The following is a 16,707-nucleotide window of genomic DNA, read 5'->3' as shown; positions in this document are numbered from 1 at the left end:
ATTTGTGTTTACATATGAATCCGTTTGTAATGTTTCTAATATTTTAGTAGCTCATGTATATATTTAATTTTTATTTCAAGATCTCTAGCAAAAGTCTAACTTTAAGGTAGATTTTGCCCAAAACCAAAAGCTACTTAGCAACACCCACTTGTATAAATATTCTGGATAAAATGCTCTGAATAAAGAAACAAAACTAAATTATATCATTGGAGTATGAAAACTCAATAATGCTATATGTGACTTTTACAGAGAGCAAATGGATTGTTTGCTTTCTAGAGCATTCTTCCTCCTTTTCATAGGAACCATACTTTATTTTTGAGGTGCTTATAGTTTATAATTTATATAATTTAATTATAAAACCACTTGCCCGGGGCTGGAGAGATGGGTCAGAGGTTAAGAGCATTGCCTGTTCTTCCAAAGGTCCTGAGTTCAGTTTCCAGCAACCACATGGTGGCTCACAACCATCTGTAATGAGGTCTGGTGCCCTCTTCTGGCCTGCAGGCATACGCACAGAATATTGTATACATAATAAGTAAATAAATATTAAAAAAATAAATAAAATCACTTGCCCAAGGAAATTTCCTTATGTGGAAATGCATGACCCTTGTTATTTAGGGCAATTTAGTGATAGTTTTACTCTACCTAATGATCTTCTCTTTCTTTCTTCAGCCTGTATAGTAATCCAGGTGGAATGCCTCCTTACCCTGCTCAAGGTTTTCCATTTCTTCCTCCATATCCTCCACAAGAAGCTAATAGGAATATCGCATCTTTGTCTGTAGCTGACACTGTTTCTTCTTCAACCACAAGTTATACCGCAGCCAAGCCAGTGGCTCCTTCATTTGGCATCCTTTCAAGTCTGCCATTACCTGTTCCCACGACAGAATCTTCAGCACCGGTTGGTATCTTTAGGAGTCTGTATTTTGTGCCTGTGAAATAGGTGTTCAGTCAGCTAGCATGTGTTATGTCCATTTACTGAGAAAGGTATGAAATAAAAGATTAAATCATACTTTTTCATCCCAAGTAAAGAACTCAAAAAGGTAACCAATAAAGAATTGCAAATATAGAGATTCTATAGATCGTGTAGGGTTATGGGAGACAACTGAGGTCATTTCCCCCAGAAACCAAGTAGAAATAGTAGGGAAATAATATCATTCCAGCTTTTTACTTTATTCCCAGTGCTTCAGACTATGCACATGGTAGATGCTCTGTGAAAATGAGGCAGATAATGGATGAGTCAGTTTGTGTTTGAGGCCAGATTTCTAAAGATAGTTATAAAATCTTGAGGATAACAAGAGGGTCCATAAAGCACTTGGTGATTGGAAACATTGGCAGAGAGAGGCCTTGCACTATATGCCAGGGAGCATGTTAGCAAAGTTGCCTATAATAGATCTCTCTAGCTGTTATGTATGAACAAGGCATACAATGTGATTATATAGGAGAAGCAAGTATCAAATCAAAGAGGGTCTCTTGGAGCATGCTGAAGGTTTACAGCATTTTATTGGCTTTAAAATTGTATGTTCATAAGTGAAACTGGTATCTGTTGTCATGTAAGATATGGAAGAAAAAAGATTCCAATATGTGCATACAGTATATCTGTAGATTTGGAGGCTGGCATAATGGTCAGGCATTAAAGGCCTGTGCAATCACAAGGAACTGAGTTCAGATCCTCAGAACCTACCGTAAAAAATCCAGGCGTGGTAATCCATTCCTGTAATACCAATACTGGGGAATTAGACACAGTATTTCCTGGGGTTTGTTAGTCATCCAGAGTAGCCAAATAATGAGTTCCTGGTTGAGTGAGAAAACCCTGTTGTCATCCTCCCGCTGTCCAACTGAGAAAGATACCCAGTGTTGATCTCTGGCCTCACCTCAACACACACCTATACCTGTACTTACATATACACACACAAAACACAAATACATAAGTATGTGTATGCATATACATTATAGTCAACATTACTGATTTTTACAGTTTAGAATTATTAAAAAATAGACCTGAACAGATTTTGTTTTTCCAAAATTTTTCATTATTGTGTCAATAATGATTATGAACACATTATCGGTTATTTTGTTTTTTTGAGACAGGGTCTTAGTAGGTAGCTCTTGCTTTCCTGGACCTCACTGTGTAGGTCAGGCTAGCCTTGAACTCAATGAGATCTTCCTATCTCTGCCTCCTGAGTGCTAGTATTAAAGACATGTGCCACCATACCTGGCAACAAACTATAATTAATATTTAAAATATTTTAAGGAAAAATTTGGGATATTCTAATACATAAACATTCAAATTGGTACTATGTTCTTCATCTACCCTATTATTTAACTTAAATATGTAAGTACTCAGAGTGCTAGCAATTTACTAATTTATGCTTGGTGTTTTTTCTTAAAAGAAGTATATTCATTTACATCTATGAAATCCACAGATGATTCTTTATACCTGTTGTAGGTGCTCTCAAGAAATTTATTTTATAATCATACACTTCTACACAGGCTAAAACAGGCTCTTCTAAGGCCCATATCCAATCCCCATCACGAAAGGTATACTCAAATGTATAACAGTACATTGAGAATGGATTCCCCAGGAGGCAGAGTTGCAGTTCAGCCTGAACTAGTTAGTGAGTTCAAGGTCAGGCTGAGCTACACACTAATACCCTGTTTGAATAAATGAAATAAAACAAGTAAAAGTTCATTGAGAAACAGACTGATGCAAAGGAAATATATATACATGTGAAGTGCAAAGATGAAGTTGCGATAGTGAAAGCACTAATAGATGCAGTACTTTAAAGTTTATATCAGATAAATGGGACCAATCAAAAGTATAGCTGAGGTTTAATATTCTTCAAAACTCTTCTTTAGATTAACCAAAATGGTTTTGGTTATAAGATGCCGGATATCCCTGATGCATTTCCAGAACTTTCAGAACTAAGGTAAAAAACTTGAAGAGTAAAGATAGTTTTGTCTATTTTATTTATAGTTTCATATTCAAATTAAGTTAAATGATTTAAACTTTTTTCACTGTTCCTTCACTGTGGCTAAATGATGTAAATCACCTTTTGTATGATAAATTATAACGTGACTTGTCTATATCTAGGGATTGCTCTAGATGCCAAGAATGATGGAATGATTACCAGGGCAACAGAAGTTCTCTTCCCTCACGTAGCTCGCAGTCTTTGAGAATTATTTGGGAATATATTAGATTCTGATAATTGCAACATAGATCTTTCATTATTTCTTTAGTAATGTTAATGTTGTATATAGATAAGTAGATTAAAGTTAACAATATATTGGCAAACTAGTTTTAGATTCATTTTTTATTCAAATTTATAGCAGATAAGATGGCAGGATTCAAGCTTAAGGTACTACTTTTCATATAACGTAAGATGTGCCACAAATAAAGTATTTGCTGCTCCCTGCATTTAGTGGAGTGTCCCATGTACCACACTAAGGATTTATATTATCCATGAGGCTATTACTAAGACCATTGAGTGCAATTAAGAAGTCTTTGTAATTTTATGTCTACAGAATATATTCTACCAGGAGTGTACAGATTAAAGCCTGTGTGCAAAACTGTAATTTTAAAAAAGAAAGTTTGACATTATTTGATTCAGTATTTTAATTCATGGGTAAACATCAGAAATAATTTTTGAAGAATGCAAGTCCCACAACAGAAAAGATGTATTACACATATTTTATGGCTTCAATATGCTATATAATGCTCAACTGCCAAGAAATAAGACTTATCTATTTTATAAATACTATCTTTCTTTTCTCCTTTTTAAAAGTTGACCTACTATAAAATTTTGTGAAACATCAACACTATGGAAAGAGAAATAAAATAGTGTGATCAGCCTCCATATTTTTAATCCTCCCCATGATTCTCACTCTCTTGTTCCTCATGTTCTTCTGTCCAACTATGTGGATAACTGTGGATACACATCAGGCTTGCTCTATATGACTTCTTCAGTTTCTTTTTTTTTTTTTTCTTTTTTTTCTTTTTTAGTGCTGCAGTGGGCTAGGCCATTCCACATCAATCACTAATTTTAAAAATGCCCTACAGATTTACATGCATAGTAAGCTTAGAGAGGCATTTTCCCAATTGAAGTTTTCTCCTCTTAGATAACCCTAGCTTGTGTCACATAAAACTAGCCATCACACAGGTCATGTTGAAAAATTGAACATTTTTCATCATGGAGAAAAACTAGATGATTGATACTAACAGTTTGCTTTTTCTCTTGTGTCTATAGTGTGTCACAGCTCACAGACATGAATGAACAGGAGGATGTGTTACTAGAACAGTTCCTGACATTGCCGCAACTAAAGCAAATTATTACTGACAAGGAAGACCTAGTAAAAAGTATCGAGGAATTAGCAAGTATGTTTCCCTTTGCTTAAATTCATAAGTTCTGAGAAAAATGTGATCTGTGCTGGGAAATAATCCAGAGATTGATTTATCTTACAGGAAAAAATCTTCTTTTGGAGCATAGCTTGGAAACCAAAAGGCAGACCGTTTTAGATAAGGTGAGTTACTTACTGGTGGTCACTTTTAACATATTGTTTTTACAGTTTAAAAATCAAATTAAACAGAATTTTGTTTTCTTTTAGTATGAATTACTTATACAAATGAAATCTACCTTTGAAAAGAAGATGCAAAGACAACATGAACTCAGTGAGGTATGACTGACTGGTTCTTTCTGGTCCTCATGGGAGCTGCTACTCTGCAGTTCCTTGTTCACTGCCCTTGATTTAATCCCCAAATTTCCAGAGTAGAATAGTGATTTATCAGTTTCTCATTTAATAGTTTACAGCTCATGATTTAGTTTCTTTTGTGTTTGGCATCTCTACTTGCTAATTTTATGTCAGCTTGACACAGCTATAGTTATCAGAGAGGAGGGTGCCCCAGTTGAGAAAATGCATCCGTAAGACTGGGCTCTACTCAAACCTGTAGTACATTTTCTTAATTAATGATTGATGCGAGAGGGCCCAGCCCAATGTGGGTGCTGGCTTCAGTGGGCTGGTGGTCCTGGGTGCTATAAGAAAATAGGCTGAGCAAGCCACGAGGAACAAGCCAGTAAGCAGTATTCCTCCATGGCCTCTGCATCAGTTCTTGCCTCAAGGTTCCTAACCTCCCACCCTGCTTGAGTTCTGTCCTGAATTTCTCCAGTGATGAATAGTAATGTGGAAGTGTAAGCTAAATAAACATTTTCCTCCCCAATTCCTTTTTTTTTTTTGTCACGGTGTTCCATCATAGCTATAGAAACCCCGAGATGTTGTCTATCCAAGTATTCAATGTGAAGATTGCTTTCCATAGCTCTGCCTCATTTTCCTTCTCTGTAATTGATATGAGAATTATGGACTAATGCAATGCTTGGTTTTTGTTTTTTCACAGAGTTGTAGTGCAAGTGCCCTCCAGGCGAGATTGAAAGTAGCTGCACATGAAGCTGAGGAAGAGTCGGATAACATTGCCGAGGAGTTCTTGGAGGGAAAAACTGAAATAGATGATTTTCTCAGTAGCTTCAAGGAAAAGAGAACAGTATGTAATACTCCTCAGTTGAGAATGAGTGACAACATAATAACAAATTTAAGTGTGGTCATGAGTAAAGATCATTAGTGCAGACCAAGCTGGAGTTTTGAGTACTGAGCGGACTCTGAAAAACCTCTGTCATTCTAACCCTCTTAGTTCTGCACACACAACCAGGGGATCTAATGAGAGTTCTCTTGCAGAAGTGGTAGTATCTGTATCATTGGGTCAGAGCTGGTAAATCAGCTTAGTTTAATCTTAATAGCTATAATATTCTCCTGAAAAACCACCTTTTTTATAAGTTGCTTAATTACAAAATAACCAATAGAGATTAAAAATACTATAAATAATAAAAAAATAGAACAATCTGCTTAACAATTTCAAAAAAAAAAAAAACTGCCGGGCGGTGGTGGCACGCCTTTAATCCCAGCAGAGGCAGGCGGATCTCTGTGAGTTCGAGGCCAGCCTGGTCTACAAGAGCTAGTTCCAGGACAGGAACCAAAAGCTACGGAGAAACCCTGTCTCGAAAAATTAAAAAAAAAAAAAAAAAAAATTTCATATTGGTTAATATAGGCCTAAATATTTACCCAATCTCTGAAGTCATACTTGTTATTTGGTAAGTTTTATGAAATGTTTGTGTGGGGGGTGTTTGTGTGAGGACATATTTGTGGGGGACCCTTTAAAGCAGACAGGGCAAAGTTTACTCAGTTGTCTCTATTTTTCATGAGGGACAATTGAAATTCAGAGATGGTTAGTAACTTATCTGTGTTTATAATATTAGCAAGAAATTGGTTTCTGACCCATTCTATTCTGTATGGCTACACTGAAGTTTGTATTTGTTAGTCTTCCATGATTAACAAGAGTATGCTTTACTTCTGTGTTTTTAAAGCACAGGCATTTGAATTAGATCAGGGAAGTTTGTAGTCAAAGATTGTTTTCAAATGGAGCTCAGTGTTTTTCTGACTAATTATTAGCTACCTTAAATGTTAAAAACTTAAAAGAATGTTAACTAATTAAAATATTCTTACTTGGAATTCTGTCATAATATAGGAAGTAGTTGGAAAACTGGCTGGTATTTTAAATAATTTGTCTTCCAGATTTGCCACTGTAGAAGAGCTAAAGAAGAGAAGCTCCACCAGGTGATTGCAATGCACAGCCAATTTCATGCTCCTCTATAGGTAAATCGCATTTCAGCTAGTATCTCAAGGCTATTACCAAGTATTCTTTAACTGAATAGTTATTAACAGAGCCTGTTCACAGTGTCATTATAGTTGTTATATGTAACACAATACTGATAATTATATATTTTAAACACACCATTGTATAAGTAAGCCTACAGTTAGTAGAAGCCTTTTAGTGTTTTCTCAGTGTGAGGGTGTCCTTAAGGAAAAGTGCATTTTCCCCCAAGGTTAGCTTACCTGTAGTGTTCTTCTTTCTACTGCCATCTTCTCAGCCTTCAAGCTCTGTCATCCCTCCTCTACTTGTTTTAGGGATGTTTTCCTTACAGAAGAATATCTTGCCCTGTATTAGTTCTATTGGTGTGATAAAATATCGTGACCAAGACAAGTTTAAATGGAAGAGTTTGTGTTTATGATTCCTGAGGGAGAGTCCATAATGATGAGGGAGGCATAGCATCAGGCAGCTGGAGCAGGAAGCTAAGAGACCATATCATCAACCACAAACACAAAGAGTACAGGGAGACTACAAATTCTCAAAGCCCACCCACAGTGATATACTAGCAAGGCAGCACCACCTCCCAAAACAGTACCAGGTATGTGTTCAGATACCCAAGACTGTGGGGGACATTTCTCATTCTAACCACCACATACTCAGCAACCTTAATATAATTATTCATGTTGAAGGAAAATACAAAGTTACCTGAGAACCAAAATGAAAAAGGTAACAGCCCAGTTACTGAGAGTGGAAACACTGGAAGCCACTCAGGAACCAAAACAACTCTTTTTTTCCTCAGGCTGGCAGTTTCTCATTTCTCAGTCTGATTTTTGTGTGTGGATTGCTGGGTCAGACCCATTGCTTCCCATGTGTTCAACAAGCTACAACGGACCTACATTAGCATCCCTCTTTTCTTAGTAACCCAGCAACCATTACTGCTCGCAGCAGCTGGTTAGAGGACCAAGAGTCTCGAGTTGGAGTACAAATCCCTAGGAGAGAAGGGTGCTTTCCCTCCCCTAATCACATGGCTAGAGATGGGGACCACGTGGTTATGCACTCAGCCATCTGGGTTGAAGGAGTAGACTTTATGGGGGCACGTGGGGGATTCTTTGAAAAGAGAAAAGGTGGTAGGTGTTTCTGTTTAGTTCAGATTGTACTGATTACTACCAACTCTGAACTGTTTTGATCTAATTTCTAAATTGAGCTCATTTTTATACTTTTTGTGTTTACCCAAGCTCAAGAAGTAGAAATAAATTATTATATAGGACCATACTTAATAGTTTCTTTACCTAGTTCCCTCCCAGTCATGTTGCAGTGAATCTAAACCAGAAGTATAAAGGAATGAGAGTTTATCATCTTAAATTAAATCTTAAATCTAAAATTTTTTCCATTCCAGATTTTCCTGAAAACATGAATCAAGAAAGAAATGGGACACAAAACTAAGCACATTGTTTGATATTTATGACTTAAGAATTGGCATTTCATGACCATGGCTGACATCCAGATGCACTCTAGATTGTATACATGACTGAGACTGATTTTGTATAGATTAGAATGACTGCTATATTTGTTTTGAGAAATATTTCTGCACTATTTGCACTAAAAATGTTTATTGTTGACAAATCCTGTATTTAAGTTCCTCTGCTATTCCTAATTAAACGTCTGTGCATGTGATTCCAGCTAGTTTTATATTTTATAAAGCTGACCAACATTTGTAGTTTTAACTTGGAGTTCCTCATTTCTTTATCAAGAATGGTTATTACTTAGATTCTCTTCCTGTCAACCATGGAAAAGACGCCCCACCCCTGACACACACACACACACACACTCTTTCTTAGATAAAACTGTCTAGTGCACCCTGCAGTGCCTGCAATAAAGGAGAGTAGAGAAGCTGCTCTCTTAGTTTCATTTTCACATAAAGATACATTTGGGAAGCGGTAGAGGTTAATGTACTTGTTTGGTTTTGTTCTGGAACAGGCTTTCCTGTGTAGCCCAGGCTAACCTCAAACTTGGGATCTTCTTACCTGTTTTACTTTAAAAAATTGCCTTTTCACTTAAACCAGTCCAATATAGACTTTCATGCTAATTAAAAAAAAAACTGTCTATGGGTTTTTTAGTTAAAGTTATTTTTTATATTTCAAGTGTTAAAGACATCCTTTTGTTAAAAGGTGGTAAATCTAGACATTAAAAAGTCTGTGAAATTTTAATACTGTAATTTAATCTTTTCTTAAAATTAATTTTTCTAAGAAAAAGGCTTTGTAATAAGTAATATTCAGTCTTAATTTTATGAATTTAATTTTCTAATTTGTACTTGTATTCAACAATTTGTGTCTATAGTGTCTCAGAATGAACTTATTAAAGTACATAAAGGTGAAAGTACATACCTGAGGTTTAGTAAGGCAGTATCTAAATCACTAAATACCCTAATGTTTATTTGCTCAATTGTCATTCCAAAGCCTGCATGCATTATAATTTGTCTTGTTTTCTTTCTTCTTATTCTACATGGCTTTTGTAATATAATTTTTCTGTTGAAAAATATTTCATGTTTTTCAGAGACATTCACATGGACTGTAGAGATCCAACATTAGCTATACACTGTTTTAATACCTGTCTTCCTGGCACTGTTGCTAAGGGCATGCTATTTAATTCTCAGAATGGCCAGATGAAGGGAAAATTTGTTATTCTTGTTAAGGATATGTAGGTGAGATATTGATGTAGTAGTATTTCAACTTTGGGGCATTCAGAGACGTCTCCTTACTGCACTGGTGCTGGAGTTTAGCATTCCCAGCAGTCACTGTAGTTGGTAGGAAATTTATCAGTCACAGTCTGCTTGCTTTTGTAAACCGGGCATGCATATTCTAGAACAAAAGACAGCAGACTAGGCTTTGGAGAACACTGATTGAGCTACTAAACACCACCAGCATTGTAGAACAGCTACCCAGAGATAGATAACCCAAGTGTGATCTCTGGCGTCTCGGTGCTTCTCTCTGCTGCCCCCTCCCCCCCACATGCTTACCCAGAACATGCTGTTTATACAGCCACAGTAGTAAGCCTGTGGCATTTTTCTTTAAGCTTGTATTACCCACATTTCCTTGTTTTTCAGTTAAGGAAGCATAATTTATCCATAATTCAGAGACCTTCTTTAGAATCCAAACATTAAACAGACCTCTGACCAGTTACTTGCATTTAAGAAGTTGACAGATTTGTTCAGATGGTTATATTTCTTCTTTGTAAAAACTGGCTACAGATAGGGATACTAAAAAATGAACTTTTTTTTACTTTAGTGTAAAAATAGAAGACTGTAAAGGCCTAGGAATTAAGACTACCTCCGGTAGAATTTGTCATGGATAGTATTACTAAGTCAATGAGGGAATAATAAAGGCATCTATTTCAATATTGGGTCAATTTTCAGAATAAATTAACACTAGGGAATTAATTTCAGAATTCAGAACAGAGATTGTTTGACTACAGTTTGCATAGTAGAAGACAGCTAAGATTGTGAAGTAAACCAAATGTGTTTTTTTGTTTGTTTTTGTTTAAAGCAGGGTCTTTAGCCCAGATTCCCCTCTAACTTGCTGTGTAGCTGAGGTTAACCTCTACACTCTTATCTTCCACCTACTGAGTACTAGGCTCATGTATCAGTAAGCCCAGTTCATGTAGTGCTTCGGTTGAACTTAGGGTGGCTTCAATCATGTGAGGCAGGCACTCTACCACCTGAGCTCTCTTCAGGAATGAAAATTTGTACTGGGTAAGGGACTCAGTGCTAACCTATTTGTCATGAAAGCATGAAGACCTGAGTTCAAATCCTCAGAACCTATATAAGACCAGATGCACGGTAGAACATGCCTGTAATTCCATTACTCTGAGAGAATCACTCCAGGAAGCTCTGCCTACCAGTTTGTGTGGTGGACAGAATAGCAGCAAACAAGACCCTGCCGCACACAAGGTGCAGGGCAAAGACTGACACCTCTTCTCACTTCAGCACTGGAGCAGAGACATGCACACACATGTGCACACATGCAGATTTAATTTTAAAAAATCATTTGAAGGTTTATTTCTTCTTTTTTATTTAAATTTGTCATTGACCTGTTCAAACATGACCAAAATTCTTTCCTTTTTCATATAAAGTTGACTTTAGTGTTACTAAAAGAAACAAATCACTTGCGCTGTAACGATGACTGGCTGGGAAGTCCTGTGTCTTGCATCAGTTATAGACGTAGTCCCTGGAACTCTACCTTAAATAAGAAAATGCCTTATGACTGACGCCTGATTTAAATGAACCTGAAGTTCTAGAGATTTTAGTCTTGTTGAATTGACCGTGGTTTGTCCATGCTCTCTGGAAACACAGGCAGTAAATTTGTATGTAGTTTCACTGTGAGGTTAGCTTGTAAAAAAGACTCAGTGACTACATGTTTACATTATGTCTTGTAAAAGGATGAGGGGAACAAAAAGTGGGTGGCTCTGATGTCGAAGGTGTCACATTAATGTATATGTATATATATATATATACACACACACACACATTTTTTTCAAATATGTCATCCAGTTTGACATAGATGCTGCTTTTTCTTTCTTTCCTTTTATTTATTTATTTATTTTAGGCTTACCATCTGCTTTAAGAAATTAGGCAACAGTGTTTCTAAGAGTGGATACTAAATAATGATAGGAAGAAAGCCAGGAATGATGGCACACACCTGTAATCTCCGCACTCAACAGGCAAAAGCATAAAGATCTCGAGTCTGAGGCCAGGGCTGCATAATCAGATGCTGTCTTAAAAAGAGAAAACACGAAAGAGGAGTCTTGTTATAAAGCTATAAAGCCAGTCTCACTATGTCACATGTGTTTATTAGCTATTAGACTATTAAATAAGACTATAAAAATGAGTAAATATTCCTTATGTGTGATTGGGGAACTTCTCAACAGAAAATGCTCAGATTTAACATCTAAAAGCATTATACTTACTTTATTTTTATATTAACAATATTTTATATTACAGGCCTTTAGTATATTAAAATCATCTTTAAATGTGAACACTATTATCCTGTATTACATTATGTGATGTGTGTATAACTCAGACTAGAGGTTTTCGCAGTCTCTTGTCCTTTCTTATTAATGTACTTCTATTTCCACAAAGTTGAATACAGTATCTGATATAAATTTTCACATTGTAAAATACTGTTATAAAAACTAAGATTAAATTTATCTCTTTATTAGAATGTACTAATATTGCAAAATCATACAATAACATTTCAGTGTCTTCAAACACAGCAACATTTCTCCATTCCTATCAAAAGTTCAATTCAAATCCTGTTTTTAAATATGAGATGGGAATGATTCTGTTCTAAATGTGCATTTTAACAGAAACTTCAGAAATGGCATTCATCAGTCAACAGTCATACGATATTGCTAATGTTACTGGAAACATTAATGTGCCATGTCATTTGTAAAGTGACCAGCACTATAACTATAACCTTTACTCCATGGACATGATGTAGGGGGTTGAAGAATGGCCCCAGAGGCTTATATTTGAATGGTCAGTTCCCAGTTGGTGGAACTGTTTGGGAAGGATTAGGAGGTGTGGCCTTGTTGGGAGTATGTCACTGTGAGCTGGCTTTATATTTTGCAAAGCCCACCCCATTTCCAGTTGGCTCTCACTGCCTCTGGGTTGTTTCAGGATGTGAACTGTCAGCTACGGCTCCAGTGCCATACCTGCTTGCCTGTGCTGTGTCCCTCCGCCATGATGGTCATGGATTCTCAACCCCTCAAACTGTAAGCCCGAAATAAATTCTTTCTTCTAGTTGCCTTGGTTGTGGCGTCTTATCACAGAGAAAAGTAACTAAGATACGCAATTCCCTAGTTCCTCAGAGTTTCCCTTGCTGATGTATGACTGCCTACCAAGTTCACAGTGTTGTCATTTAGAATCAGGTTGGTGGTGGCCCACAGTTTTGGCAGGCACAGTCTCCGAAATAATAAAAGGTTGCTAGAGTTGCTGAGAGCTGATATCTGGATTCATATCCAGAAGTGAGTGAGACTTCTGCTTTATTAGATACTACATCCATGTTTAAAAAGAAAACATACATGTTAGCACTTCTAAGTGATAAAGAAAAGCAGAAGATACTCCAGAGGGAGAAATAGGATTTAAAATAGTATCTAATTAGATGTTAAATTATCCTACCTGAAAGATTAATTCCACAGCTATTTAGGAATATATTTATTAACAAAAAAGACTTTTCAATGCTTATTTTTCAAAATATTGGTAAAGGCAGAGGAAATGTCAAATGTTTCAGAAAACAAACTGAATCTGGAAGTGAAATAATTCTAAACCATTAACAGGTGGAGAGAAAGTAGAGGAGGGCTTTCTGAGTAGATACATGCTATGCCAGGGAAAACGTGTATGGACCACCTCTGGTAATGATGGTATGTTTTTTCATAGTGACTATAATTTTCATAGTCTAACATGAGCCTCAGGAATGGTGAACACTCTTCTGATTTGATAAAAGAACTGGCTATTGAGAGACTATATATTTTTTTATTTTCATAGCTTACTTTATGGTTCTTAATGGAACGTGCCATTTCTTGAGATTTTTTTTTTATTATGAATTGCACTGTCCCCTTAATTTGGAAGTGTTTCTTTGTCTTTTACTTTGGAACTCCAAAGGGAAACTTCAGGCAGTGAGAAACACAGCTTCGTCAGAGTCCCGGTCCTTGCCACTGTCTTCGCTGGGTGCATGCTCACCACCACTTGGAGATCGGCAGCTCAAATCCTCCACCCCAGACTCTTGGTCGCTATTCACTGACAGATCAGGATCTGAACTTTTCAAATTGTCTTGGGTTAGGATCAGAGCAGAATCTTCATCACCCTGGGAAGGGCTCCTGGATGGGAAGGACTTCATGTTTCCACTGTAATCCTGAGGAGTGTTGGCTGTGCTGTTGTCTGAGGTAGAAAATCCCGAGGGTTTGCTGGGTTCACTCTGCTTACCCTTCACTTTGGTGCCATTGAAGTGAACTTCCTGAATCTTTTCCAGCCTCTAAAAAATGAATAACAACTTTGAGGAAAGTCATAAACAGCTTATTCTTATATAAGCATGCCTTATTTTAGTCATTGCCTTCCAGTGGAAGATAATGTTAAGGACAAGAGTCTTATGTCAGGTGAAAACCAATGTCTTGAACTCGAATAAGATTAACTCAGAGATTTCTTCATCTCTAATGTCGGATGGTAGTAACTGCCTTGACGGATTCGCTATAATGTGAACAATGTAATATGGAGGCTGAAGTGCCTGGATGTAAGTTGTCTATACAGTTTGCCATAGTTTTTTCCATCCTGTTAACTGTAAACATGTGAGGTTTTTTTAATTTTTAAAACATTTATTTTATGCATATGGATGTTTGTATATATGTATGTACACCATGTATGTGCCTGGTACCTGTGGAGATCAAATGAGGCTGCTGGTTCCCTTGGAACTAGTAACAGACAATTGTAAGCTGTCACTTGAGTGCTAGGAATTAAACCTGGGTCCTATGAATCCAGACACAAATATAGCATCCCCTGGAATGTTGTCACTTGGGAAGATAAGCTGGTTGGTTTTACAGGAAAGAGCAAAAAGCAGTGTAAAAGAGCAGAGCTTGGATCTTGCTGTAGCTAGAAAGTCACAAACGCAGGAAGCAGAACATGTACTGTAAATGGGCATTTAACTAGAATTTAAAGGAATTTATGGGAAAATATCAAATATTAAGTAATTTTAGCTACTATAAGAAACAAATAGACATTTTATGATTGAGGTACTTTTGATTCTACATTATTTTATGTCTATATTTTACAGTTTTTCAACCCAAAGAATGCTATAATGAGTAGGACCCCAAGAGTCAGAAAGCTGGATACCTTTATGAAAAATTAAATTAAATTGGCCCAACAAGAGGGGACTTTGGCAAAAGAGCTAAGATGCCTCCAAAACTGTAAACTTGATCTGTGGCTCATTTCAGTTATCTGTGCACTACACGCATCCAAAGCCTGTGACAATTAGAGCCATCAGACCCCCTGAACTGTGCTTACCTGTGGCTGTGAACCACCACTGGGTGTTGAGAAGAGCAGTACTAACCTAAGCCACCTCCAGCCCATAGTATTCTATTTAAGACACTGATTCTCACTTGAACATGCCGGTTCCAAACAACAGGAATTTATTGCCAACTTTTGAGCAGATGAATGGTAGTTTTAGGATGAGCGAATCAGAATTGATAGTATTCACTGAAGATGCAAGTAGGAAACACACAAACACACACCACAATGTCTGCCCAATAATGGAAATTACATATGCACACATTATACCAAGTACAGTCAATCTAAGCTATTTACATATCAATGCAGTATCAAAGGAATTTTTTTTTTTTTTTTTTTTTTTTGGATTTTCGAGACAGGGTTTCTCCATAGCTTTTGGTTCCTGTCCTGGAACTAGCTCTTGTAGACCAGGCTGGCCTTGAACTCCCAGAGATCCGCCTGCCTCTGCCTCCCGAGTGCTGGGATTAAAGGCGTGCGCCACCACCGCCGGGCTCAAGTGAAATTCTTAAAAGTTTAGCAATATCAGTTGAACATATCCAATTTTGCTTTTTCTCATTTTCATGTCCTCCTGCCTTTTAAAAGAAAACTTAAGTACTCTCAAATAACAGTGATGGGAAAAATAAAATGTACTGACCAGTAAATATTTCAACAAACTGAAATGAGCCAAAACTAACACATATGACTAAATAGAATTCAGTTTGGGCTTTTATCTGGGTATTCATCCAAATGAGACTATTTTTGTCTTATCCACTGCCTAAAAAGAAATAGCTGCTGCTATATTTATGTTGTAGACCTTGAGGGTCTTCCTCAAGGTAATGCTCAGCAAACAGGCACAGAAAATGGTATAAGCAATAGAAGACTCACTCCTTGTAGGGCCTCCAGTTCTTCCTCCAGCTGCTGGGACTCCTCCTTCACGGCCATGAGGTAATCTGTAACAGACTGGCGAGGCTGCAACCCCTTTTCAAAGCGGTTATACATTCCACTCCAAAACCTGGGGAGGAAGGAGACCACAGCCCAGGCTGGAAACTCACGATCTCAAGCCTTGTCCTCAGGATCACAGCCCAACAACACTAAAAACCACCACCAAGTTATGGGCTTGGAAAAGCAACTACTCAGGTTGGTATTTTTTTCTAGGGTAGCTGACTTCTTTTAGAAAGAGTAAGTTCATAGAATACTGAATTAAAACAAAAGTTTTTCCTATAATAGACCAAATTAGTGTATTTTTTTAATCACTGGAACTTTGAGAATTTGTGATTATAGATTTAGAATTTCCACTGCAAAGGAAAGCTGGCTTTTAGACTTGGAACAGCTTTCACTTTAGTATAACCACCAGAAACTACGTTTTCAATAAATCTACCCAAGACAGGAAGCATTCTACAATGCAAATGGAACAGATGTCATGGGGTTATCCCTAGGCCTATAAAATATTAAAGCACCGTGAGGGCAAGAGCTCTCACTATCTGCAGCACATAGAACAGTGCCTGAGCCTCAGGAAAACACTATTAGTTATGAGTTAGTAATAAGTTGCAGTACAAATAACTGTAGCGTGTCTTGATTAGTTTTAAAAATTGCTATTTTGCACAAACCATGCAGGCATTTTTGATATAGAATTAATATTTGACTATGTTGTCAGAAATAATACCAATGTAACTAGGACTAAAACCATCTTTAGGAATAGGACCCACAGTGTGTGTCAAACTGTGTTTGTTTGCCATTTTCTGGCCTGATAGGAATCATTTTATCATGAAAAGAGACTGAGAGCATGCAGCACACATCCAATATACCTGCTCTCCATTCTCCCTACCCCAATACCATCTTAAAATCAATGGTTTCCACAGGCAAATATTTCTGCCAAACTCGTGCCTTCAATTCTACTTCTACAGGACTTTATTTTCCTTCCTTTCTCCCTCTTCAAACAATTACCATGGTGAAAACTTTTATTTTTAAGGACCTTATTATAAAGCAT

The 16,707-nt window shown here is 37.0% G+C and overlaps 2 protein-coding genes across 4 annotated transcripts in view; one reads left to right on the top strand and one right to left on the bottom strand.

Moving 5' to 3' along the window:
• Vps37a (VPS37A subunit of ESCRT-I) overlaps positions 1 to 8,412 on the top strand; it is a 31,404-nt gene extending 22,992 nt beyond the window's left edge. For 2 of the 3 annotated variants that reach the window (XM_057752459.1, XM_057752457.1), the window contains 8 exons: positions 670 to 895; positions 2,854 to 2,924; positions 4,242 to 4,369; positions 4,457 to 4,515; positions 4,600 to 4,668; positions 5,384 to 5,527; positions 6,613 to 6,693; positions 8,085 to 8,412. In XM_057752459.1, the coding sequence (XP_057608442.1) occupies positions 670 to 895; positions 2,854 to 2,924; positions 4,242 to 4,369; positions 4,457 to 4,515; positions 4,600 to 4,668; positions 5,384 to 5,527; positions 6,613 to 6,693 (778 nt within the window). In that variant the 3' untranslated portion in view covers positions 8,085 to 8,412. The remainder of the gene's footprint in view (positions 1 to 669; positions 896 to 2,853; positions 2,925 to 4,241; positions 4,370 to 4,456; positions 4,516 to 4,599; positions 4,669 to 5,383; positions 5,528 to 6,612; positions 6,694 to 8,084) is intronic. The other variant, XM_057752458.1, reaches the window with a different exon arrangement.
• Positions 8,413 to 12,796: 4,384 nt separating this feature from the next.
• The window catches only part of Mtmr7 (myotubularin related protein 7), an 80,529-nt gene continuing 76,618 nt past the window's right edge, over positions 12,797 to 16,707 (bottom strand). Inside the window, exons 13-14 of the mRNA XM_057752456.1 lie at positions 15,606 to 15,732; positions 12,797 to 13,716 (exon numbers count right to left, since the gene is read on the bottom strand). Coding sequence (XP_057608439.1) covers positions 13,354 to 13,716; positions 15,606 to 15,732 — 490 coding nt within the window. The 3' untranslated portion in view covers positions 12,797 to 13,353. The remainder of the gene's footprint in view (positions 13,717 to 15,605; positions 15,733 to 16,707) is intronic.

This window comes from Chionomys nivalis, chromosome 20 (assembly GCF_950005125.1).
Source record: "Chionomys nivalis chromosome 20, mChiNiv1.1, whole genome shotgun sequence".
Classification (NCBI taxonomy): Eukaryota; Metazoa; Chordata; class Mammalia; order Rodentia; family Cricetidae; genus Chionomys; species Chionomys nivalis.
Note: the sequence above shows the minus strand (reverse complement) of the source record. Positions and strands in the feature narration are given on the sequence as shown.